We start from the raw sequence: 24178 nt of genomic DNA on the forward strand, positions 1-24178 counted from the left end.
CCCCCTTACAGGGGGCTGAAGAGATGGCTCAGCAGTTAAGAGCACTGACTGCGTTTCCAGAGGTCCTGAGTTCAATTCCCAGCAACCACATGGTGGCTCATAACCATTTGTAATGAGATCTGGTGCCCTCTTCTGGTGTGTGTGAAGACAGCAACAGTGTGCTCATATAAATAAGAAACAAACCTTATTACAGTAGGAAGATCCCATCCCCGAGAACCCACACATGAATGGGGGGCTCTCCACAGGCTGGTAAGTCTCTCAAACCCAGCTAAGCTTAAAGCATTGTTTTGATTAGTCTCACAGTGTAGCCCATGCTGGTCAGGAACCCATAGTCCTACCTACTGCCCCAGCCAAGTAAGGGAAGGGAGCATGTACCACTTGAGTTCTTTTACCAGAACCGGTTGTACTGGCACTAGGCATAGATGCTCCTGATCTAGAAACCTACAAAAGGATTTCTTCATCCTGATAAGAGACCAGAGGTTGAGAGAGCTAAGAATCACGCCGTGGGCAATAAACATCCTGAACAGCAGGGCTGGAACTAAGGCTGACCCAGCAACCAAATATCTACACTGTCTTTTCTTTTCTGTATATGAGCACACTGTTGCTGTCTTCAGACACACCAGAAGAGGGCATCAGATACCATTATAGCTGTTTGTGAGCCACCATGTGGTTGCTGAAAATTGAACTCAGGACCTCTGGAAGGGGAGCCAGTGCTCTTAACTGCTGAGCCACCTCTCTACACTGTCTTGACAAGGTAGGCCTCATTTCTCTGTGGACCTGTCCACAGAAAGAGAAGCCAGAGGCCAGGCTCCTGCAGAACAGCCTAGACTCTAGGACCTACAGTAAGGGCAGGGAGAGGCCACATGGGACTGGCACTGACTGAAGAGTCTCCTCGGATACCACCAAGCTCCTACCTACCACCACCTACACTCACAGGACCAGGACAGTGCTCCATTGGGGTAGACACACAAGGCAGCACACCCATTCTGCCTGGCTACTCCAGGCCAAGACTCGCCAAATGTGAATAACCCGCCACAGTGCACTGCACACTTCCATGGTTTTGTGTGTCTGATGCAGGCTGGCCTAACTCCCAGCAGTTTTCTGCCTTGGTCTCCTGCCAATTAGAATTACACACATGGTGTTTGAATTTTGAAAGAAAATCAATATACCAAGAGGCTGGGCATTGTGGTGGCATGCCCCTTTAATCCTAGCACTTGGGAGGCAGCGGCAGTTGCATCTCTTTGTGATCAAGGCCAGGCTGGTCTCCATAAGTTCTAGGCCAGCCAAGAGCTACAGTGAGGTCCTGTCTCAAAAACAAAAACATTAATACACCAACCTCAGGCTGTCTCCATGGTAGTTTGCCCTTAGCATATGAGAAATGAAGGTTTCAACAGCCAGCACCACAAACCACCACTAAGTCAGTATTCAAGGTCTTTATTTAACTGTAACAGCAACCGTTGGTGAGGATTTTTTTCCTAGTTCCAAACGCCTGCTTGTTTGGCAGGACAGTGAAAACAAACTGGTCATGGAATCACACACGGTCCTAGGATGGCATTGCTGACAGTGACTGAGAGGAGGTGGGAGGGACAGCACACCAGAGGAACAAAGGGAAAGTGCTGGCAGGCAGCCTCTGAAACCCCATCCCACATGGCTGGGATTGCAGCAGTGAGCAGGGAAGGGTCATCAGAAAACACAAAGATGCTTAAGATGGACAACCGGGCATCGGTGTCCTTGGAGGCTCTTCAAGTCACCTTAAGGATTACTGGAGATGCCCCACAGCCATTAAGTGGGGCAAAGGCATTGGCGTGAGCCTGTGTGGTCCCCATACCTCCTGCTGGTGTCCCCACTCTCCTGTTCTCCGATCATAACCCCAAGGTCAGGGCTGGACAGTTTTTAAAAGACTGAAATAGAAAGGAAGGGTGGGGTATAAAGGCAAGAGTGGGCATTCTGTGCTGGATTCACGGAGTCTGGGTCTGAAGCCCTGGCAGGGGCTCCCTGCAGAAACACCAGCACAGCTGTGTGTCTACCAGGCGTCCAGCCTCTCGATGCCTCCCACCTCACCAACGTGAACAGGAGTCTGCATCCACTGAGAACTATCTCAGTGCAGTAGGCTTTTTCTACTGGGCACACAGTATGGCCACTAGGGCTTCAAGAAGAGCTGAGCAAGCAGGGAGAAACCATGTGCCACCTGAAGACTGCCAACAGGCACCAAGTTCCAGAACCTGCCTAAAGGAAAGCTACAGTTTCAGAGGGTGGGGAAGGTATCTTGATTTGTCAACTGAAAAATGAGGACCTGTCGTCATCCTTATAGTCTTCAGTCACGTTTCTGTGACCTAGCCTCAAAAAGCCACCATGTTGAAACCCATTATCAGAGCAGGAAACACTGCTAAGCACTGAAGGACTGAGTCAACCGCAGGAACCCCAATTCCCATTACTAAAAGCTGAGAGGCTAGGGGTTGGAGGTAACCATGCCCTAATCCAAGTTCAGACAGAACCTTCTTCCCCAAGCAATGGTGTTCCCCCACTACAGGGAAGGTCCCACCTTCCTGTGATAAGGATGGGTCAGTGATTGAGTCTCGCAGATTAATAAACAGCCGCCGTGGACACGGAGTCAGAAAACACACCAAAGAACTTGAACTACATGAAGACAGAGGCGCCTTCCTTCTAGGGGGAGGGGAAGGGTTATGGCACAACTCCCTCAAGCAGCCAGTGCTCAAGATGGAGATGGGAAGGTTCTTTCCCTGATAAATGGCTGCCAACACTGGGGCCTTGTACACGAGCTGGCTGGCTGGCTGGCCTTTCAGTGGAACCCAACTGAACCGTGAAGGTCTGAGAAGCCCAAGAAGACAGTACCCAAACCATCCTCTGCCCTCCTCAGAGCAGAAAGAAACCCCCATCCACTAGTACTTCAAGTACACACTAAAGCAAGTATGACTACAGGAAAGACACTGCTAATGAAGGACAGCACACCAATCCCAACAAGAGCTTCCACCTAAGGATGGTGAGACGGGCTACATCCTATGAGATCCGAGGCACTGGTGGGCTACCTCAAGCTTCTCTTACAGGTTCTTTTAAGAGCACACTTCCAACAAGGCACCCAGGAGGCAATCTGCTACTCTGCACACTGCACTGACCAGGCCAGTCATGTGCACTCTCAGGTGTTCCTGGCGTATGGAGGGAGAAACTGCTTCTGGACAGGAGACCCTAGCCAATGCACCGACTCACGGGGTACCTGGCTTTGATACCATTGTCAGAAGGCAAAGGGAACTAACTGCTGCTTGTTCTGCAGCTCAGAAACCGAACATCTAACAGCCTGTTACCTGCCTGACACGCCTCCTCCGGTAAGAAGGCTTGTGTAGCTAGCTCCACAGAAATGCCCCCAACTTCTTTAGTCAATTCTCTGCTAAAGGGAAACAGAAGGGGTGAGCAGTGCTTAAAGAGAACGCCTCAGAGACTTGCAAAGCAAACGTCCTTGAGAAGATGGCAGTTGAGGATGCAGATCTGGAGATCTTCATTTCCTGCCATCTCTCCCTAAGACAAGCAGGTAGAAGTCTGTCTTCTATCCCAGTTTGGTCCCAGCTAGAGGGCTGTTCTGATAGCAATGTGCACCTAGCTTATGGCTGTGACTGCCTCCACCTCCCTTATCTCCTGTTTTCTTCCTTTTACGGCGTGGTGATTAAAGGCACTGCAACTTTCTTCTTCCACCTCCTTCTCTGGGATCAAGCATTCAGGAGGAAGTAGAATGCTCCCACACAGTCTACCCCAGAGACCCATGGGGGGTGGGGGGAGTGACCAAGTAAGAGATTCTGATGGCCACAAAAAAAAGTAGAATTCTCCAGCTCCAGCAGAGAGCAGCCCCTGCCCACACCCTACCTGTGTCTTCCCAAGAGCCTATGCTAAAGTCTCCGTGCTCAGCAGCTCCTGACACCATCCAAGGAAGCTCTTACCATTGCAGGTAATTTTCTACACAGCAACAGATAACTCACACAAGCAGGACAGAACTCTTGCCAGCTTTTCTTCTCCTTTGCCCCAGAGAAGGCAGTACCTACTTCAGCAGAACAGGAGGGCCGGGAGCTCGGAGGGGGGAGCACTGCTGGGCCCTGGAGGGAGGCTTTTCCTCATGAAGGCTGTTGTCCCCACAACAGAGAAAGGGCACAGTCAGTCACTAAGATGTTAACACCAGTCTCACTCAAGGGGGGTGGGGTAAGGGTGGGGGACGTCAGGCTCCAGCTGTGAGGCTCTGTACACACCCAGAGGTAAACCCCAAAATGGACTCTGCTTACTGGAGAATGGCTCACGTATAAAGATGCCATCATTGGAAGCTTCTTTCTTGTCTTGTGCAATCATCTTACAATGCTGGCTTATGGAGGTCAAAGAATGGATAGTGGCGGCCTTCAGACAAGGCTGGAAGGCTCCTGCACCACGCAGGTGACACTCTAAAGACTACTAGAACATGTCCATTGATTGAGGGAAGAGGAGGTGCACATGCATACTCCCCCAGATGGCAAGAAAAGGGAAACAGTTCCTTGCTCTGCGTCCATGTCTCAGATCCATTCCCAGCTGTGGTCCAGGTGGAAGGCGCTCTGCTGCAGACAGTCATTCAGTGAGAAGCGGGTGCCCTTCTCTCATACCCTCCTCACTTCAGCAGGATTCAGAGTCCACAGGAGGCACCGCCAGTGTGTGAAGAATCCTGAGCCTTGCTCCTCAAGAATCAAGCTCCCAGGTATGAATGAGGTCCTGAACAAGCTTCTTAGCCCAATGATAGCACAGCTTACATTTTTCCAAGACTCCATAGGAAATGAAATTTGGAGTTTAATTAAAAACACAACAGATACATTTAACAGAGAAATAAAACTCTTGTGATTATCACCTTAGAGACTCCAAGAATCCCCAAGCATTGGAGACCCCCAGCTTATTCCTGAGACAGCGACCGTCACAGAGGGTTGCACTCCGAGCTATTCACATTGTGTAGCAGAAAAACAGAACCCAGGTCTGAAGACGTCCTTTCTTTGTCCTCAAGTCTTCACAAAAGAGGGTCTTTCCATGGTACAAAACAAAAACAGCTTTCTTTCCCAGCCAATGGGGACCTGAAACCTGACTAAGAGGGCTTAGTATAGGCATCCAATACAACCGGAAACTCCCAGGGCACCCCTGGTTGCTTTACTGTCTTCCTTTTGGAGACTGGATGGATGAGGCTGTCTGTCCGAAGCCTCTACTGGGATCTCCATGAGGACCCACAGTACCAGGAGAGTGGGATGGGGGGGGGGTTGGGGGAGAGGGGTGAGAGAAGGAAGGGAGGGGAAGGGAGAGAGAAGGATAGGAGAGGAGGGGAGAGGAGAAGAGTTTTCTTCAACAGCTCATGGCAAGGCAGACTGGTCCAGTTTCACAAAACACCCATTCTACACTCCAGATAGCCCCCAAAACTGGAGGGCACAGGAAGGCGCTCAGAAGGAGCTATGGGAAACAAAGGACAGTGACAGTAACGGACCTGCCTACAAACATTGGGTTTTTTTGTTTTTTGTTTTTTAATAACCTTCCCAATACTGGAAGATGTTTTGTTAAAAAAGTTGTAGTTCAAAATTGTACTGAAAACTTATCTAAAAATAGGTCTGTAGTCATCTTAAAAATAAAAGGTCTCTCCTCTGATAAGGAGAGACAGATATTAATCAGATACCAACATGGGAGGCATCTCTGATTTGGAAAATGGCCCAGTGGAAGAACCAGAAGGGAAGAGAGCGAGGGGAGAGAAGGACAGATGGACGATGGGAAGGGCAAGACCCAGGAGGAACCACTGTCTCAGTCTGCACTTCTCTCTCGGCAGCCAAGCACAAAGCAGACCCACAGAGGGGACAGACGCAGGGGGAAGTCAACTCTAAACTCAAGATATAGTATCCTGCAGGACATCAAACCTACTAAGGTGCACCAGGTTTTAAAACCATGACCACTAAGGCTGGCTGCACCGTGCCTCAGTCCTCTTCAGAGGCCACTGATAGATTCTCAGTTGGACCACTGTGACCAGGCTGTATCCACCAGTGGAGGCCAAAGCGTTGGCACTTCTGCTCTGGGAGCAGACAAAAGTCATGGGGTGTGACAGGGTGGAAAGGACTCTGCCTACAGGATGCACTTAAGAAAGAATGTCAGACAGGCAAAGACCAGCTGGTCACCAAGGGGTCCCTTCAGGAGGGCTTAAAACAATACCCGTGCCAATGAATTAGGTAAAGGAATGGGGGGGGGGGAAGCTATCACACCCAAGACAAGACAGAAGCCTTCCTCCCAGAGAAAAGGGAAGCTGGTGTCACATGTCCCAGGAATGCAGCTGGAGGTGCAGGAGGTACAGGAGCTGTGCTCAGTGCTGAGGACAAACGCCCCCATCCCCCCCTACAGCCAGCACTGAATCAGCAGTAGGCTACAGGGAAGGACAGAGAGAGCCCAGGAACAGCAATGGGCACTAAAGAGCCTTCACCCCCAACCCTGCAAGCAGAGGTGCTGCTTGGAGACCGTCCTAGACTTGGGGGCAAGTCTCAATAGGGCAGGAAGATTCTTGGGAAATGACCAGGGACGCTCCAGGGACTGCCTTCCACTGTGGACTTTCCTCTGTGGACCGCTCAGCTCCACACAATCGTCCATGGGCTTCTTCACCAACCTAACCTTAACTGGGCAGAGGGCAGGGGACAGGAAGATGTGCTCAGACGGAGAACATCTCCCATTATTTGGCACCCAGAGGGGGACAGGGGACTGGAGCTTCTCTGTACGCTGTGTTCCTACTGGCCCAGTCAGATGCACACAGCCTCCTTCGACACCGCAGCACAGTCAGATGTCCATCTCAAACTGAGCCTCATCCCCTGGTTAGAAGGAAAGAAATGTAAGTTTAGTACAAAACGAAACACCAAAGCAAACCACATCTTTCTCAACCTGCGAAGGGCCAGACGAACACACCCTTTCCCACGCGCTCTGGCCTCAGACACCTGCTCCTGCGTGCAATGTTTAATTAACAATTAAATTCAGTATTTAAATTTGAGGTGAGCCGCATATTTGGTGCTGAGACCCTGTCTCAGCACTAAACACCTCACTTATTTTCTTTGTGTGTGTGTGTGTGTGTGTGTGTCTATTTCATCTGGGGTGGGTGTGGAGAGAAGAGAGGTCACACCGGGAAGGTACAAGGGGATCTTTCCAAGTGCAAGGAACATTCTTCTGAGGCTGTGAACTCACAATTGCAGTGGGTGATGGCGGCTTACACCCTAACTCAGGCACACAGGAAGCTGAGGCAGGAAGACTGCTGCAAGGCTGAGGCCAATCTGTCAGCTTGGCCAAGACTGAGACCTCAGCTCAGAAAAAGCCAACCGGACAAAACCAAACAAAAACCTCAACTAGAGCTGCAGCGAGCATGAAGCACAGAGACTGAGGTGAGTGAGAGGCCAGCTCGCCTCACCCCAGTACAAACAAACAGCCCCCTAATATAAAACACTCCCTTCTCCCTCTCCTCCCCCTCTCTGTCTCCCTCCCTCCCTTCCTCCCTCCTTCCCTCCCTTCCTCCCTCCCTCCATCCCTCCCTTTCTCTATCTCTCTCTCTCACAGATTTCTCTGGGTTGCCCTGGTGTCTTGGGCTGGCCTCAAACTCAGAGATCCCTCTGGGATTAAAGGTGTGAGCCGCCAGCACCAGGTCATGTTTCCTTTCTAAGGCTGGTGGGTGTATGTGTGCATGTGCATACTGGTTCATTCAAGGAAGTTGAAAAGGCGGCATGTGTATAGTCATATCTACATAAGAGCGATCCCTAGAAAGTAAAGCCGCCGGCAGACATGGTTCTAATGTATTTCTGAGTTACCACTCTGATTTGCTTTCTAAAAGACATGGTCCACCTATGTAGCCCTGGCTGCCTCACAACCATCTGCTTGTTTCTGCACAACCTACAGACTACTGACAGTCCACCCAGTGTCCTTCCTCACCAACTGCGTGCTTCCTGTCATGATTGTTCAGGCTGTTCAAGTTGCTCACTTCTACTTTGGAGTCTTCGATTAAGGCGCCAGGACTGGTGACTCCAGGGATGTTGGGCAGATGGCAAGGTGGGGTCTGCGCCATGGGAGAATTGCGACGGTCCAACAGAAACTTTCGGTCATAAATGATTCGTGTTCCTGAAAAACAGAGAATTTCAAATAAACGAAGGCACCAACACAAGGCCACAGAGGCTGGCTGCACCATGGCTCAGTCCTCTTCAGAGACATTCTCAGGCGGACTGATGTGATTAGGCTGTACCCATCAGGTGCAGGCCAGTGCTGGCACTTCTGCTCTGGGAGTCGACAGAAGTCAAGGGATGTCCCATAGTGAAGAGGACTCTGCCAGCAGGATGCAGAAAGAAAAATGGCAGACAGGCAAAGGCCAGCTGGCCACCAAGGAATTCCTTTAAATACCACATAATTCTTAAAAGGCGTCAACTCTGCCAAGAGCAAAACCCTCTTCGCCATGAGCAGGGTTGGGTGCTCTGCCCCTGGGAAACACTCTTACTGGTTCTTCAGCACCACTTTCTCCAGGAAGCTATGCACCCCCCCGTCATTCTTTCTGTTCACTCAACACATTACCTCACCTCCCACAGGACTCCTGCCATGTGCCAGCCAGTCTACAGACTTCAAACTCCACAAGCCAGCACTTCTGTATTTACCACCAATATCCTAACATTTCAATCTTCAAAACAAAGTTGCTTCTTTCTTTTTCTCCTCCTACTCCTCCTTTTAAAGAAATTTAACCTGGGTTGGGGTTTTCGATCTAAATCTTGTTTCAGCTACTGACCTACTAGACCAATAACTTAACCCTCAAAGAGTTTTGTTTTTCATTTAAAAAAAAATTCACATTTTTATTTTATGTACATTAGTGTTTTGCCTAAATGTGTATCTGTATGAGGGTGTTGGAGGCCCTGGAACTGGAGTTACGAACAGTTGTGATACGCCATGTAGGTGCTGGGAATTGAACCCGGGTCCTCTGGAAGGGCAGGCTCTTAACTGCTGAGCCATTTCCCCAGCCCCCATCAAGGCAAACTTGAAAGAATAAGCAAGAATAAACAAGTACGTGAAAAAGCAGACAATACCGTCTGTTGAAGACCACCCAGAGAAGCTTGCAGGCTGACCTCCTCCCTAGAAAGACAGAACACCATATTCCTTTAAATAAGGACCTGAAGGCTGCCTTAGCAGGTGGAGGCACTTGCTGCCAAGCCTGGCCATCTGAGTTCGATATCAGGATCTCATATGCTGAAAAGAGTCTGGAGAGTCCAACACTCTGTCCTTTTTAAAAACAAGATTTATTGTTAATTTCCATGAGTGTTTCGCCTGCATGTATGTGTGTGTGTGCCGAATGTACCAAGAAGTCAAGAAGCACTAATGTCCTGGCACTGGAGATACTGATGTTAGGGACCATCTGGAAACAGAACCCAGGTCCTCTTGAAGAGCTTCCAGTGCTCTCAAGCACTGAGCCATCTCTCCAGCCCCAAAAGTGTCCTTTGACCTCTGTACACACTACAGAAAATATGAGCCCATGACACACACATTAAAAAAATAACATGTGGTAAACCAAACACCCGACTTCCAGTCAGTCACCTGAGGCTTTGTCGGCTACATATTACACAGGGTCCATGCTACCTGACAGAAGCAGGAAGGCCTGATGCTCTTACAAGTTGTCTTCTAGGCACAGGCCTGATAATCTCTGAACTTGAGACTGAGGCAGGAACTGCCAAGAGTTCGAGGCCAGCCTGGACTATGGCACAAGACCTCTCTCAATGTCTCCTGCTAAAAATAAAGAAATACACACCCGAAGTTCCCAACTCAAGTTGAAACAGGCAAATTAAGAGAATATATCTTCAGATCTTCAGAGAAACACAAATCAGTATCACAGGAGATGAGTGCTGTCCAGGGTAGGGAAAGCGATGTATTTGCTGGTGCAGCTCAAGGGTAAAGGCATGATGGAAAATGGGATTTCAAAGCAGCATTTCTATAGTCTGTCCATCCTACCTGGAGCTAGCTCCAAGGAAAGGAAATTAGTAGCTCAGAGAGAGAGTTACAGAGATACTCATAATGTCAAATTCATGGTCTGTCAGAACTGCTGGGGGTGGGGCTGGGGTACAGGAGAACTGCTACCAGTAGGAGGTAAACCTGGGCTACATGTAAGTTTCAGATCAACCTTCTATAGGAAAATATAAGAATGAGAGGTTGTCTCAAAAACCAATAAACCAAGCCAGGTGCAGTAGCACATGCCTTTAATCCCTTGGGAGAAACTTGGGAGGCAGGTGCATCTATGAGTTCAAGGCCACCCTGGTCTACAGAGTGAGTTCTAGGACAGCCAGAGCTACACAGAGAAACCCTGTCTTTAAAAAATGAAATCCAGGGACTGGAGAGATGGCTCAGTGGTTAAGAGCACTGACTCTTTCTCCAGAGGTCCTGAGTTCAATTCCCAGAAACCACCATCTGCAATGGGATCCGATGCTTTTTTTTAACAAAAATTTTATGTGTATGAATGTTTTGCCTGTATGTATGTATGTATGTATGTATGTATGTATGTATGTATGTATGTAATGTGTATGCCTATGGATTATTGTGAGTTGCTACATGGGTGATGGCCACTGAATCCTGATCCTCTCCAAGAACAGCAAGCACTCTTAACTGCTGAGCCATCTACCCAGCCCCCACATCATTTTACTCTGTGAGACACAACCTCCCTATGCAGCCCTGCTGGCCTTCGACTCGTGTCCTCCTGCTTCAGCCTTCTAAAGGCTGCGATTACAGGTGAGCACTCAACACCCAACTCAATTGCCTTTTTTTTTTAAATGATAGAATGTATGTATATACATGAAAAGGCATGTATATGTCAGCGGTCTTTTCTTATTTCTTCCTTTTAAAAAAGTTTTATTAGCGGGCGGTGGTGGCGCATGCCTTTAGTCCCAGCACTTGGGAGACAGAGGCAGGTCGATTTCTGAGTTCGAGGCCAGCCTGGTCTACAGAGTGAGTTCCAGGACAGCCCGAGCTATACAGAGAAACTCTGTCACCAAAAAAAAAAAAAAGTTTTATTTATTTATTATGTATACAGCGGTCTGCTTGCATGTGTGCCTGCAGACCAGAAGAGGGCATCAGATCTCATTTCAGATGGTTGTAAGCCACCATGTGGTTGCTGGGAATTGAACTCAGGGCCTCTGGAAGAGCAGCCAGTGCTCTTTAACTTCTGAGCCATCTCTCCAGCCCTGTCAGGGATCTTTTCTGTTCTCTCCTACCATGTGGGACCTGGGGATTGAACTCAGATCATCAGGTTTGTTGGAGCAACAAAATTTCTTGATAGTACATTCAAATCCTGTCTTCTAACTATGGCTACATAATAATCTAATGTGCTGTTATAATTATATTCATGTAAGCGACAGGGTAGAGGTCCTTCCTTTTCTGAGGTTTTGCTGAGTTTTCAAAGTGCTAAGCGACAATGTCAAAGATTTCCTGAGTTTTCAATAACTTGCACAAGGACAGCATGGTTTCCATTCATCATCAGTTACTGTTGAGCTCTTGCTGTCCCACCTTACAAATGAGGCTCACCACAGGGTCTATCTCCAGCACCTGGAGCGCCCTCTGAAACCCACCCCTGGGTGGGTCAGGGAGATGTCAGTGATGTGTGCTCCACATCTGTTCATCTCAGCAGCTGACTGACATATGGCAGCTACAACACCTTAACCGTTAGGAATGACACTGATTTAAGATCTAGATATCCATGTACAGGTTATGGTGTGGACAGCCATTCTCCTGGAACACGCCCCAACACGGAATGGCCTAGTCACATGCTAACCCATTGCAGAACTGCTGCTTTCCAAATGACCCCAGACTCCACACCACACCCCAGTCGGCAGTGGGAAGGTTCCAGTTTCACACAGTGTAGCTGACACTGTGAAGACTTCTTCCAGGCCACCCTAACTGACATGAAGCCACTTCCCCTGTCCTGACTTACTCTGCTTCCCGATGGCTAGGCCAGCCCTGCTCCTCATGTGCTTACTGGCTTTTCCAATACTCAAAGCTTTGGAAACAGGTTCCAGATCTGACTTTTTACTGTATTTTAACAGTCCTTTACACACACACACACACACACCCCACATCTGACTTTTTACTGTATTTTAACAGTCCTTTACACACACACACACACACACACACACACACACACACACACACACACCTGAGGACTGAACCCCACGGTCTTGCTTATGTTAGACAAGTGTTCTACCACTGACTAAATCTCCAGCTTATTCTTTATAGTCTGAGTATAAACACACATATACACACAATTTGTAATTTTTTTGCATACACACACACACACACACACACACACACACACACACACACACATATATATATATATATCCATCCCCTTGATGGTTCTCTAATCTTTCCCACCTCTATCTCCCTCCCCACGTCCTGAGAATTGAACCCAGGGGCATGTGTTATATGATACCATTCTTTGAGGCATAAAGAGAATTTTTAAAGATTTACTTATTTTATGTATGAGTACACAGTAGTTGTCTTCAGACACACACCAGAAGAGGGCATCAGATCTCATTACAGATGGCTGTGAGCCACCATGTGGTTGCTGGGAATTGAACTCAGGACCTCTGGAAGAGCAGAGGTCTTAACCACTGAGCCATCTCTCCAACCCCATAAAGAGAATTAAAAAAAAAAAAAAAAGTTTCTAAATTTCTGGCTGCCCCAGAACTTACAGTAACCACCATTGTCCCTTGCTCTCCCCCACTCCCCATACACTTGAGTCCTAAATGCTGGGCTCAGGCCCTGGCACTTGTATGAGATCCAATTTATATTTGTTGTTCTGCTTGTGCTTTTGATATCAAGTCTAAGAAATGACTTAATCCAAGATGCACCCTGCTGCCTGCTCTTCTAGGAGCGCTACCTGTGAACTGTGGGTCCACACCCACAGTTGTACTGTAGGCACTGACTGCTGGAAAGAGGTCCCAGTTGAATTGCTGTGGCAGCTTTACTGGGGAGAGGGGGAGTGGAGGGGAAGGGGGAGGAGAGCACAGGTGTGCTTGTGAGTGTTGGGCAGTCCTGGCCTCTCAATTCTTTCCCACTAATACACATGCAAATGCAAATCACAAGTTTTGAAATCAGGAGCTGAGAGTCCTCCAAGTCTGCATTTTTATGATTTTCTACAATCACGTGGCTATTTCAGGCCCCTTAGAGTTCCACATGAATTTCAAGACTGCTCCCAAGGATGCAAGCCTGGACTAACCCTACTGTGTGTATCATCTCCTCATCTATCCGCTTGGACTGACTCCTACTGTGTGCATGTCACCTCATCTATCCACAGAGCCTCTCCATTTACTTAGGATGTCTTGAATTTCTTCTAGCATTAATTTTTAAGTTGCCTTTTATTTATTCAGCAGTGTGCATGTACACACACCCATGTGTGACGGAGGGCACAAATGCTGTACAGTGCATACGGACGTGTGCAGAGGACAACTTGGAGGAGTCCCCTCTCTCCTTCTATCCCGTGCATCCTGGGGATGAAGCTAAGTCTGCCAGCAAGCCCCTTCCCCACTGTGCCACCTCAACAGCCACCTAACAGTCTGGGGCCATTCAACACCCTGTAGCACAAGTCCTGACCAATTTTATTTAGTTGTACCTGCTGAGCTAAATTATTTCCTTGCCAGACCAAACTATTGAATCTTAAATAACTGCAGGTGAAAAAATTTACTTATTTGGTAGTTACCTTCCCCATAAAACACAAAAAAATAGCAAGCAGCATGTTAGTGATTAATAAGCATGTGACCATTCGAAAGAACCAAGTACTCTAAGAAAAATGTTAATTACCAGGAAAAAAAATTCTTTTAGTTCTTAATAGATATATCTGTGCTTACCGTAAAGAATCAAAGACGATCTATTAAAAATTGAACTAGTCCATGTCCTGGACACACACTAACTTGAAGACATACTTTTTGTGTGTGTGGAAACAGTGTCTCACCCCGTAGCTCAAGCTGGCCTTGAACTCACAGCACTCTGCCTAGCACACTTGGGAGTTGTAGAAGTGCAGTGTTGTGTGGACTGCAGACTAACTGGGTGGAGAGCCTGGCGCAGCACAAGCAAGGCTGACACAACAGAGAAACTGTGCTCACTCCCAGGGCAGCAGAGACCACGAGAAGGGTCCTTCCAGCTCAAGTGAATGATGGGTAGGTTGGGCGCGGTGAGCACAGCCCTGTTGGGCATGCTCGACCCCAACTCCAGCATGGGGAGGCAGGCAGGCAAAGGCGTTTAAAGGAAACAAGAACCAACAAGGTGGCTCGGGGGAGAAGCACTTGGCTCACAAACCTGAAGCTCGGAGCTCAATCCCCGGCCCCCACAGGAGGACAGAAGAAGAAAAACAGTTCAAAAATAAGGAAACAGGCTGAGTGTGACACATTCCTTCAATCTCAGCACCTGATCTCCACAGTGAAGTTCAGGCCAGCCAGGAGGGCTACAGTCAGACTGTATGAAACAAAACAGAACAACAGATTAACAACAACACAGCACTTGGCTAGCAGCCTTGGTCGTCTATGGGGAATCCTTTTCTAAGATGTATTTTTCATCCTTAATTATGCATATCTGCGTATAAAGGCATGTCCACAAGAGTGCAGGTGTCCAAGGAAGGCAGAAGGTGCTGTCTCTGGGAGCTGGAGTTACAGGCTCTGTCAGGGACCTGATGTGGGTACCGGGAACCAACCTCCAGTTCTCTGCAGGAGCAATACAGGCTCTCAACCACTGGGCCCTCCCTCTAGCCCTGGGGTATCTTTAGCTGTAAGGCTGGCCAAAAACCCAGAAACAGACAACAGGCAGCCAGTGACTTTAATGCACTCCGAAGGCTGGGCCTCCCCACCCCTTTATAACAGAAGGCGCAGAGCCATGTGCAGGACTGCGTGGAGCTTATCCCCCACTTGGGAAACTTTGTCTGCCTGCACCAGAGCCCGGAGGAAAAAGTTTTAACAAACATTTGTTGTTCATAGAAGCCCTCAGTGAAGAGACTGCTAAAAAGTTCTGTGGTTGACAAACCAAAGAAGACTAACAGCCGCCTACGCCAGAAGCTCCGGGGAGACTGGCGGTGGCCAAACAACATTTACTTTGCATAGCCAACAAATCCCTGAAGCACTAATAAAATACAACCTAATAAAACCTGTCGCTTTATATAACTGTTTTTATAACTAAAGGCACAGAGGAGTTTGAGGCCTTTTGTCATAATGTGACTAAGCGCTGTGGCAAATGGGGACCTCCAGTGTTCTGTGGATGGTCTACCAAATCCTTTAAGCCCATGTCCCAGTAACCGGGAGCAAGGCCTCCAAACACAAGTAAGTACTCAAGAATGGTCCCCATGTGACCACTGCTCGTCAAGGGAGAAATGGCTGAGTCCTACTAGGAAGGTCCACTGTTGGGGAGACACTGGAGAGCAGTCCTCTTTACAGACAGAAGTCATAGTGACACAGGAGACACAGGACAGCATGACTAACACAGGCACTCAGGCAAATCTGGTTTCCTCCAGTCTGGGTTGCAAAATAGGTTGAATCAGGTGTTTTTTAATGCTAATAGCAGGGGCCAGGGTTTGGAGCTCAGGCGCTATTCACTTGCCCAGCATGCACAAAGCCTGGCACAATCGCTACATAAACATGAACAGACGTGGTCGTACAAGCCTGTAATCCCAGCGCTCAGGAAGCAGAGCAGGATCTTAAATTCAAGGTCACCAAAGGCTACGTACTTCTGGCGCGACTAGGCTACAAGAGACCTAGTCTCAAATCAAAAAGGATAAACAAAACCCAGCTAATACTAAGGCCAAAATAGTTCATGACCTGTAAATGAAGCTAGCCTAGGACGTCCCTGGAAATAAGTCAACACTCGCTTCTACTGTCCTGTAGTACTACTGCTAAAGCACCCCACTACTGGTTAGGTGTGAGCATTCACACAGAAATAAATGTTCTCCACAAAAATACCTGGAACAAAGTGCAAGTGAGTCTCCCAGGCTGAAGTCTTGGTGATGCTAGTAATTAACTACTAACTCCCCGTCATTGCAAGCCATGAGGAGAAAACACAAATTCAACCCAAGATCTAAAGAGGGGTATCACCAAAACCTAAAATCACCTAGAACCCAGGATGATTTAGCCAGAGCATCAGGCTGACTTGACACTGGCAAGTCAATTACTGGAATATACCTTAAAGAATATAAAACAAGTCACTTGATAACCTCAATTAAAGATCTGGGGCCAAGAGGGTCACTCAAAGGCCAGAGTGCTTAGTATTCAAGAGGCCTTGAGCTGTGGTCCTCAAAGCCACCCTCCCAAAAGACCCCTAATGTTCTTTCCTGATGATTACATCCAACAAACCAGGAACGGAAGTCAATTTCCTCAACTTCTAGTAGAAAAGGCACCTATAAGAACCACAGCTAAGATACTTAGGAGACTGCTTTCTCTCTAAGATCAATGTACCACACGCCACCACACTGAGGGCCCTACCCAGGAGAACTGGGCAAGAGAAGAAAACCAAATACACATCTATACAAGGATGTAGACCTTCAAGTGCAGATAACAAGAAGCCACAGGACCAGAATTGTATTTCCCAGTTTATTTTTGCTTTCTTAAATTACTCACAGAAATGAACAGAATTCTACTTGTCAAGACATCTGCCACAGAAATCTACAGTCAATATTAAAAGGGAAATACGCAAACATTTCTTTCTGAGCTTCTAGTTTCAAGCTATGGCCTAAGAACCAGGCGAGGCGGTCTGTAAAACCTAGGCTCTCTGTCGTGTGGCTGTGGCACTCGGGAGGCAGGGGCAGGAGGATCTCTGAGTTTAGGGCCAGCCTGGTCTACAGAGAGTTCCAGGACAGCCAGGGCTACACAGAGAAACCCTGCCTGAGGGTTGGAGGGAAGGTTCTTGCCCAGAGCTGGTGGCTACTTTGGTGACTGAGTCAAAGGGTAAAGTTCAAAGTCAATCTGGGTTACAGAGTACCTTGCAAGCCTGACCTGGGCAACTTAGCAAAAAATCCTGTCACAAAAATGTGAATAATAATCCCAGCACTTGGAAGGCAGAGGCAGGCGGATTTCGAGGCCAGCCTGGTCTACAGAGTGAGTTCCAGGACAGCCAGGGCTATACAAGAAACCCTGTCTCGAAAAACAAAAACAAAAACAAAAAAAAGTGAATAAACCAATCAGAGTCAATCAATCAGGGAGCTCCAAGTCTTAAAAAACCATAAGCATAGCAAAGGAACACACTCAGTCATTCATGTCTTCTCTCTCTCTCTCTCTCTCTCTCACACACACACACACACACACACACACACACACACACTCAGGATGGACATCTGTTGATTTGACACACTGTTTTCTGATCTACCGACCTCAGATCCCAAGTGCTGGAATTACAAAAAAGTGCCACTTTACCTTGTAAAGCAGGTAAAGACTACACAGAGTTTTTAGGGTGCGTCAAAAACCAAAGTAAGGTTGGGTGTGACAGTTCATGCCTTTCACTCCAACACCCAGGAGGCAGGGGCAGGCTGATCTGAGTTTGAGACCAACCAGGCATACACATACATATTAAGATCGTCCCCAAAACAAAAACAAACAAAAAACAAGCACAAAGAAAAGTGGAAGCCAGGCGGTGGTGGCGCACACCTTTAATCCCAGCACTTGGGAGGCAGAGGCAGGCAGATTTCTGAGTTCGAGAGTTCGAGGCTAGCCTGGTCTACAGAGTGAGTTCCAGGCCAGCCAGAGCTACACAGAGAAACCCTGTCTCGAAATACACACAGAAAGAAAGAAAGAAAGAAAGAAAGAGAGAGAGAGAGAGAGAGAGAGAGAGAGAGAGAAAGAAAGAAGGAAAGAAAGAAAGAAAGAAAAGTGGAGAGATGGCTCAGAGGTTAAGAGCACCACTGACTGCACTTCCAGAGGTCCTGAGTTCAATTCCCAGCAACCACATGGTGGCTCACAACAATCTGTAATGGGATCTGATGCCCTCTTCTGGTGTGTCTGAAGACAGTGACAGTGTATTCATATATAGAGAGTAAATTTAAAAAAAAAAAAGCGATGGGATTACCTACACGTCTCAACAGAGCCTCGGTCCTATAAACAGAGGCAAAACTCTCCACAGGCATTTGCTCACTCTAAAGACTTGTAGCTAGGGCTCTGCCACTCACCAGCAAACTCACCGAGGACCCAGGCCCCTTCCCCTCCCACTCAGCAGACGGAGCAGGTCTCTACAGTAACTTTCCTGTGAGCTGCAAGGCTTTACACATACAAACTACTAAGCTACAGAGTTCACAACTCTACAAAATCCCTCTGTGAAGCTGCCTTTAAGACTCCAGTTCTGGAAAATGCTCGGCTGATTGGCCAGTGTCAATTTCTCTGTTCTCTGAAGGCTGGCTGGCAGAGGAGGGGCTACCTTCCCTGTCACCTCCCTTGCCTTGATATGACCTGGGCCTTCCCCAGGCTTGCAACCCAGTCCCTCCACATCCATCAGGAGAGCTGAAGAACAGACAGCCTGGCAGGGGAGCACACAGCTGAGGCTGTGGGATGGCATTCCATGGCTACTGAGGCAAGCGGCTGCCATTTACCCCAGACAACAGGCAGAGCAATGTGATGTGCATCTCTCACTTATAATAATGGAGGGCCACAGCTAAAGACCCAAGTTAAAGAACTGAGATATCTCAGGGAATAAAAGCTAGGTGTGAGGTTCCGAGTTCAGATCCCCAGCACCCATGTAAAAGCCGGGTGTGGCTCTGGGTAGCCTGTATCCCAGAGCTTGACTGTTTGTTTTCTGGGGTTGGGGGTGCCAGTTGCTAGAATGTGCTACCTAGTTAGCCCAGCCAAAGCCACCAAAGCTCAAGGTTCAGTGACAGAGTACATCTAATGAGGATAGGTAAAGAGGAAGCAATGTTTTTTTCTGGCCTCTGCATGGGTCCACAGGGGCACACACAAGAAATGGAAGAGAACTGAAGCTAAAGACATTTGTTGGCTCAGAATAAACGGGCCAAACTGACTGAGAAAGCAGCCTTCTCCACTGAAGCTACAGAGCACTGTTCATCCCTCCAAAAAGGATCAGCAGAAAAAGCAGGTCCCCAACACGCTTCTGATACAGCTCACTCTAGTCTAAAGGGGAATGTTTTCCCCTCTTCAGGCCTCATTTATTTCCAGATTCTTCCAATGGTCCTCTGGTAACTCTACCCTCTAGGACACCAATAGCAGCAGAGAGGCAGGAGCCACGGATTTCAGGCCACAGTGATTGGTGGCTCTCTGTCCCTACATGCAGTGTTCTTTCCATAGCTGGAATGTGATTAGGGATCGGAGCAGAGAGGAAGGCTAAAATGGGTCACTATAGCTCTGCCTATTCCCCAGAGGAAGATGGCGTCAGCCAGCATTCCAGAGGTAGACATGTCTTAAAGGGTCTGCCAACTTCCTTTCCCAGGAAGGTAAGCATCTAAGATGGTGGAGGAAGAAACTAGGCAGTCCTAAGGACTACTGACTCTGAGGCTATCCACTGACATTAAAGGGCTGGCAATACTAACAGGTTAGTTTCTTTGGTCTCAGGGTTGTTTAGTTATAACGTGAACTCATTAGGGCTCTCCAGCTACCCTGACTGGTGTATAGGAAAACCCGACTAAGGGAACAAACTCACCTTCCGTGAAGGTGGCAGCAGCAGCAGCTTCTACTGGATGAACCACCCACCACCCACTGCTCCACAGGTAGACAGCAGAAAATGAAGCAAGCTTCCCTGTCCCTCAGTAACAAACAGAATCCCCTTACACCAGCAAACACAGCTCAAAATGCCACAGCAAAGGTGCTTTTAGCTTAGCTCTCGTTTTCAAAACATGAAGGGGAGTTTTAAGAAACCCTCCAGGCGGACGTGGCTACTATGGCTTTCCACCGAATAAGGGGGTCTTGCCTCACCAAAGCCAATCTTACAAGGCACTCAGCAAATCAAATTCGATCCAGGAATGGTCCCTGAGGGGGTGTCACTTCAGATTTCAGACACTCAAGCAGGAAATGCACTCCATTCCCTTCTCATTAAAGAGACTGCTGATCTAAGCCCGATGTTTTCAGGTCTGAAACTCAAGTCAGTCACTTGGCTATGCTGTTCCAATTCCATCCTTCCCGCAGCCTCCAACCCTTCCAAACCAAGATCTGGGGCCCATGCAGAGCAAGGCCTACACTTAATACCTTACTTTCTGAAGACAGAGTGTCATGTAGCCCAGGTTAGCCTAACTGTATCTAGTACAAGTTAGCTTTGAATTCTTGATCCTTTCTCTTCGTCTACAGGCCTGTACCACCTGCCTAGGTCCAGTGTCTTGTTTCCTGTGAAGCACTGACCACAAAACTCACTGAAGACCTTATCAACCACTGAGATAAAATGACGAGGTGGGAGGAAGGGAGATATAGCATCAGAGGGCAGGAAGTTTCCCAAGCAGGAAGCATCAGGATAGCTCAGAGGTAAAAGTGCTTAACCACACAAGTCTGATGACCTGAGTTTGATCCCAGAAACCCCAGCGGAAGGAAATCAGAGGTTGCCCTGTGATCTCCATTGGCAAGCCATAAGTGTATGTGAGTATGCTCACACATACACAACCCCTCAATGCCAGTAAATTTTTTTTTTATTTTAACTTTTATTTATATGAGTACACTGTAGCTGTCTTCAGACACACACTAGAAGAGGGCACCAGACCCCATTACAGGTGGTTGTGAGCCACCATATGGTTGCTGGGGATTGAACTCAGGACCTCTGGGAGAGCAGTCAGTGCTCTTAACCACTGAGCCATCTCTCCAGCCCCAGTTTTGTTTTTTTAAGTGAGCATACATCTGTGTGACATATGCCATATGTGCAGATGCTGGTGAAAGCGAGGTGAGAAGTTCAGATCTCCTGGAGCTGAAGTTAGAGGCTGCCCAGCGTGGATGCTGGGAACTGAACTCAGATCTTCCACAGTATTAGCAGGCGTGCTCTTAACTGCCGAGCCCTCTCTCTAGCCCCAGTAAAGGCCACCGTAGAATCATTCCAAAGGGGAAAAAGTCAGTAAGCACAGTACATCTCTAAACACCACCAAACTAAATGCTATGCGACTCCTTGGTGTGCCATGTTTTTAAACCCAACACTAGAGAGGCAGAGGCAGGGGGATGGCTGAGTTTGAAGCTGGTCAGGGCTGCACAATAAGACTCTGTCTCAAAAACAAGCAAACAAACAAACAAACAAACAAAACCCCACAGCTCAGCTCCAAGCCCTACAGTGCCATCTCCTTACAACCAGGAAGCAAGCTCTACTGCATCAAAATCCAAAGAGTGCCAGGCATTGGTAGTCTTTAATGCCACTGCTCAGGAGGCAGAGGCAGGGGCATCTCAGTGAGCTCCAGGGACAGGGAGACCCTACCTCCAAAACAAACAACTATGTGTAGACACTCTGTCAGGCAGGCTGAGCAGTGCTCAGGCATGCAATGACTCTGCAGTAGAAGGGTGGATGAATGAATATTTCCAGCAGACCTTCCCAAGCATCTCAGAACTAATTCAAGTGGCAAGACAGCTTCTATCTTTAAAGCAAGGCTTACAGACTACGTGCCTTTCCTACTTTTGAAAGCACAGCAGCCTGGTGTTTGAAATATGACCACAGAGTTTTCCCTGTCTAGAGCTTCTCTCGGGAGAACAAGATTAATGTACAGCTAAAAAGTTTGGTTCCTCCCCAAGTAAATTAGAGCTAAACGCACCTGTTACTGTCACGTGTGCACTGAGTTGCTGAAAGCATGGGCTTTTTACTGACCAATACCACAAAGAACTGTGCAGTAAATTACAGATCTTTCTCTGATACCTTAGAAATAACTTTTTTTTTGAGATATGCTCTTACTATGTAGCCTTGGCTGTCCTAGAACTCACAGTGTACAATGGGCTAGCCTTGAACTCCCAGAGATAACCTGTCTCTGCCTGGCCAGTGCTGGCCACTAGTTTCTGTATCTTTATCTGTTCGAGTGGAGACAATTCCATCCGGGGCTGACCAAGATCTTTCCTGATTTTTGTGACACCAGATAACACACACCAATAAATCCCAGCACTTAGAAGGCTAATAATGCAAGATCCTGGGTTTGGGGAATCACATAAAGAGGTGTGAGGTAGTGTGGACTATATGGAGGAACGCTGTTTCAACAAAAGGAAGAGGAAAGAAAGATTAAAACCTGCTGGAAAAGACCAGATAAGAAAGCTGTCTTCATGACCAGGAGGTGGTGGCGCACGCCTTTAATCCCAGCACTTGGGAGGCAGAGGCAGGTGGATTTCTGAGTTCGAGGCCAGCCTGGTCTACAGAGTGAGTTCCAGGACAGCCCAGGCTACACAGAGAAACTGTGTCTCGAAAAAACAAAAACAAAACAAAACAACAACAACAAAAAGAAAGCTGTCTTCAGCAACTTAAAACCACTGCCCCTCACCAGTTCTCTGCTGTCTTCCCCATTCTTAAACACCGCTCTCCCTAAGGAGTGCAGCTTCCTCTTGCTGGGCCATTTGGAAGGGAATTTATGCTTTTCTGCCATCCTTTCTCTAGACCGGCCTGGCTGGATCCTCAGCCAATTTTTCTCCTAGTTGTTTGCTTTGATTTCTTTGCCCCCCTTCCTCGTTTGGTTGGCTTTTTTTGTTTGTTTTTTTGAGACAGGGTGTGACACTGTAGCACAGGCTGTCCTAGAACTCATTATGTAGCCAGGGCTGGCCTTAAACTGCCATTCTCCTGGCCCTTCTTTCTGGAATACTAGGATCACGGCCCTAACTACCACACACAGCCTTCTGGATTGCTGTCTCTTAATGTTGGCAAGGTCCCCTTACTCTTGTGCCTTCTAGTTGCACAAGATTCCAGGATGGCCAGGCCCAGTTACAAGTGATTGGTTAGGGGTCCCGCTTCATGATCGATCCCCTGTCTATAGACTGCAGGGGCTGCTACACCAAATCTTCACCCTCTAGCCAAAGGTCAGCCCCCGGGTCACCAAAAGAAGGCAAAGGTCTGAGATTAGAGACGGAAAGCCGGTTCCCTTCATTAGGGCACCAAAGAACCCTTTCCAGGCTCCTCCCTCTTAGAGAACAGCCCAGAAAGGAGACAAACAACCTTTGCGCTTCCTCCTCTCGTGACCAATTCAACATGCTTTACCTCTTCTCCAGTGATAGTAAACAGTTCCCGGCCATCTTTTTAAAAGCAACTTCTGGAACCTCCCTTTGCACCGCCTCTCTCTCTCTCCAAGTCCTTTTCCTAGGATCAAGCAACCTAACCCGTCTAGTGTGTGCTGGTTGACAAAGCACCTTCAAAGCCGCTCCTCGAAAGCCCTGGTCTGAAATCTGACAGCGCCTCTACTAAAGCCATCAACTTCTTGGACACCAAAGGAGCTATTTTACACGCCCCACTTGTGGGAGCTGGGGCTCCCCCCAACCTGTGATGACTCCTCCAACAAAGTAAACAATGCTGTCAAAGGAGGCTAACACTGGGCGAGGCATGCAGAGCGCATGCCAACCTCGACTCGGGACTCTAAGCGCAGCCAGACAAATCATCTTACGCTTCCGCGCCAGATCCGTTTCCCCGACTTCCCTCTCCCAACCCCATAGGACAGCTCCATAGGCTAGCCCCGCCGCGCAGAGTGCACGGTCTGCAGCACACAGTCCGCGGCGGAGAGGAAGCTGTTGGTCGAGCATGCAGTGCCACGCGCCAGCCGCGATGGCGGGCAGGCCGGGCGCGGCTCACCTCCCGGTGTTGTGGAGAACAGCGTCCCCCCGGGCGTGGTGCAGTAGTCCTGAGGTAGCTGCGCTGCGTCGCTGATAGCCACGGTGCGTGTGGGGATGGCGCGGCTCTGGCTAGGCTGGTGGCCACCGCCGGCAGACGCAGACATGGCTCCGGCGCGGGCTCGTGGCTTTGTGCAGCGGCGGCAGCGGCGGCGGCGGGGCCCGGGCGGCTCTGGCTCCTCGCGCTCGGCTCTCAGCTCGCCCGCTCTCGCTGGGTCGTCCCGCTGCCCTCCTGCTCCCGCCGCCGCCGCCGCCGCCGCCGCCGCCCGGTCCTCCGGCCTCCGCCTGCAGCCTCAGCAGCAGCAGCAGCAGGAGCAGCGGCAGCAGCGGCAACGATGACTACCGGAAGCAGGCGAAGGCGGGAGCAAGGAGTAGTAGAGGGAGGGAAATATGGAGGCCGGACGTGACGTTAGAGGGCGTGT

At 48.7% G+C, this 24178-nt stretch overlaps 1 protein-coding gene across 1 annotated transcript; it reads right to left on the reverse strand.

Moving 5' to 3' along the window:
- Positions 1 to 1418: 1418 nt before the first annotated feature.
- Positions 1419 to 23969, reverse strand: Eif4ebp2 (eukaryotic translation initiation factor 4E binding protein 2). Its single transcript, XM_028776857.1, has 3 exons — positions 23719 to 23969; positions 7945 to 8130; positions 1419 to 6842 (listed from the first exon to the last, which is right to left on the reverse strand). The coding sequence occupies exons 1-3, from the start codon at positions 23861 to 23863 to the stop codon at positions 6811 to 6813; spliced, it is 363 nt and encodes a 120-aa protein (XP_028632690.1). The 5' UTR covers positions 23864 to 23969; the 3' UTR covers positions 1419 to 6810.
- Positions 23970 to 24178: the final 209 nt, after the last annotated feature.

This window comes from Grammomys surdaster, unplaced genomic scaffold (assembly GCF_004785775.1).
Source record: "Grammomys surdaster isolate TR1022 unplaced genomic scaffold, NIH_TR_1.0 273, whole genome shotgun sequence".
In the NCBI taxonomy this organism is placed as follows: Eukaryota; Metazoa; Chordata; class Mammalia; order Rodentia; family Muridae; genus Grammomys; species Grammomys surdaster.

What these genes read in the sequence shown, in the direction of transcription:
- Eif4ebp2 (XM_028776857.1), bottom strand. Translation starts at nt 23,863, where the DNA reads ATGTCTGCGTCTGCCGGCGGTGGCCACCAGCCTAGCCAGAGCCGCGCC. An exon ending in GTTCTCCACAACACCGGGAG is followed by an intron (nt 8,131 to 23,718) that starts GTGAGCCGCGCC and finishes TCTGTTTTTCAG; the next exon opens with GAACACGAATCATTTATGAC. An exon ending in TGACAGGAAGCACGCAGTTG is followed by an intron (nt 6,843 to 7,944) that starts GTGAGGAAGGAC and finishes CCTTCTAACCAG; the next exon opens with GGGATGAGGCTCAGTTTGAG.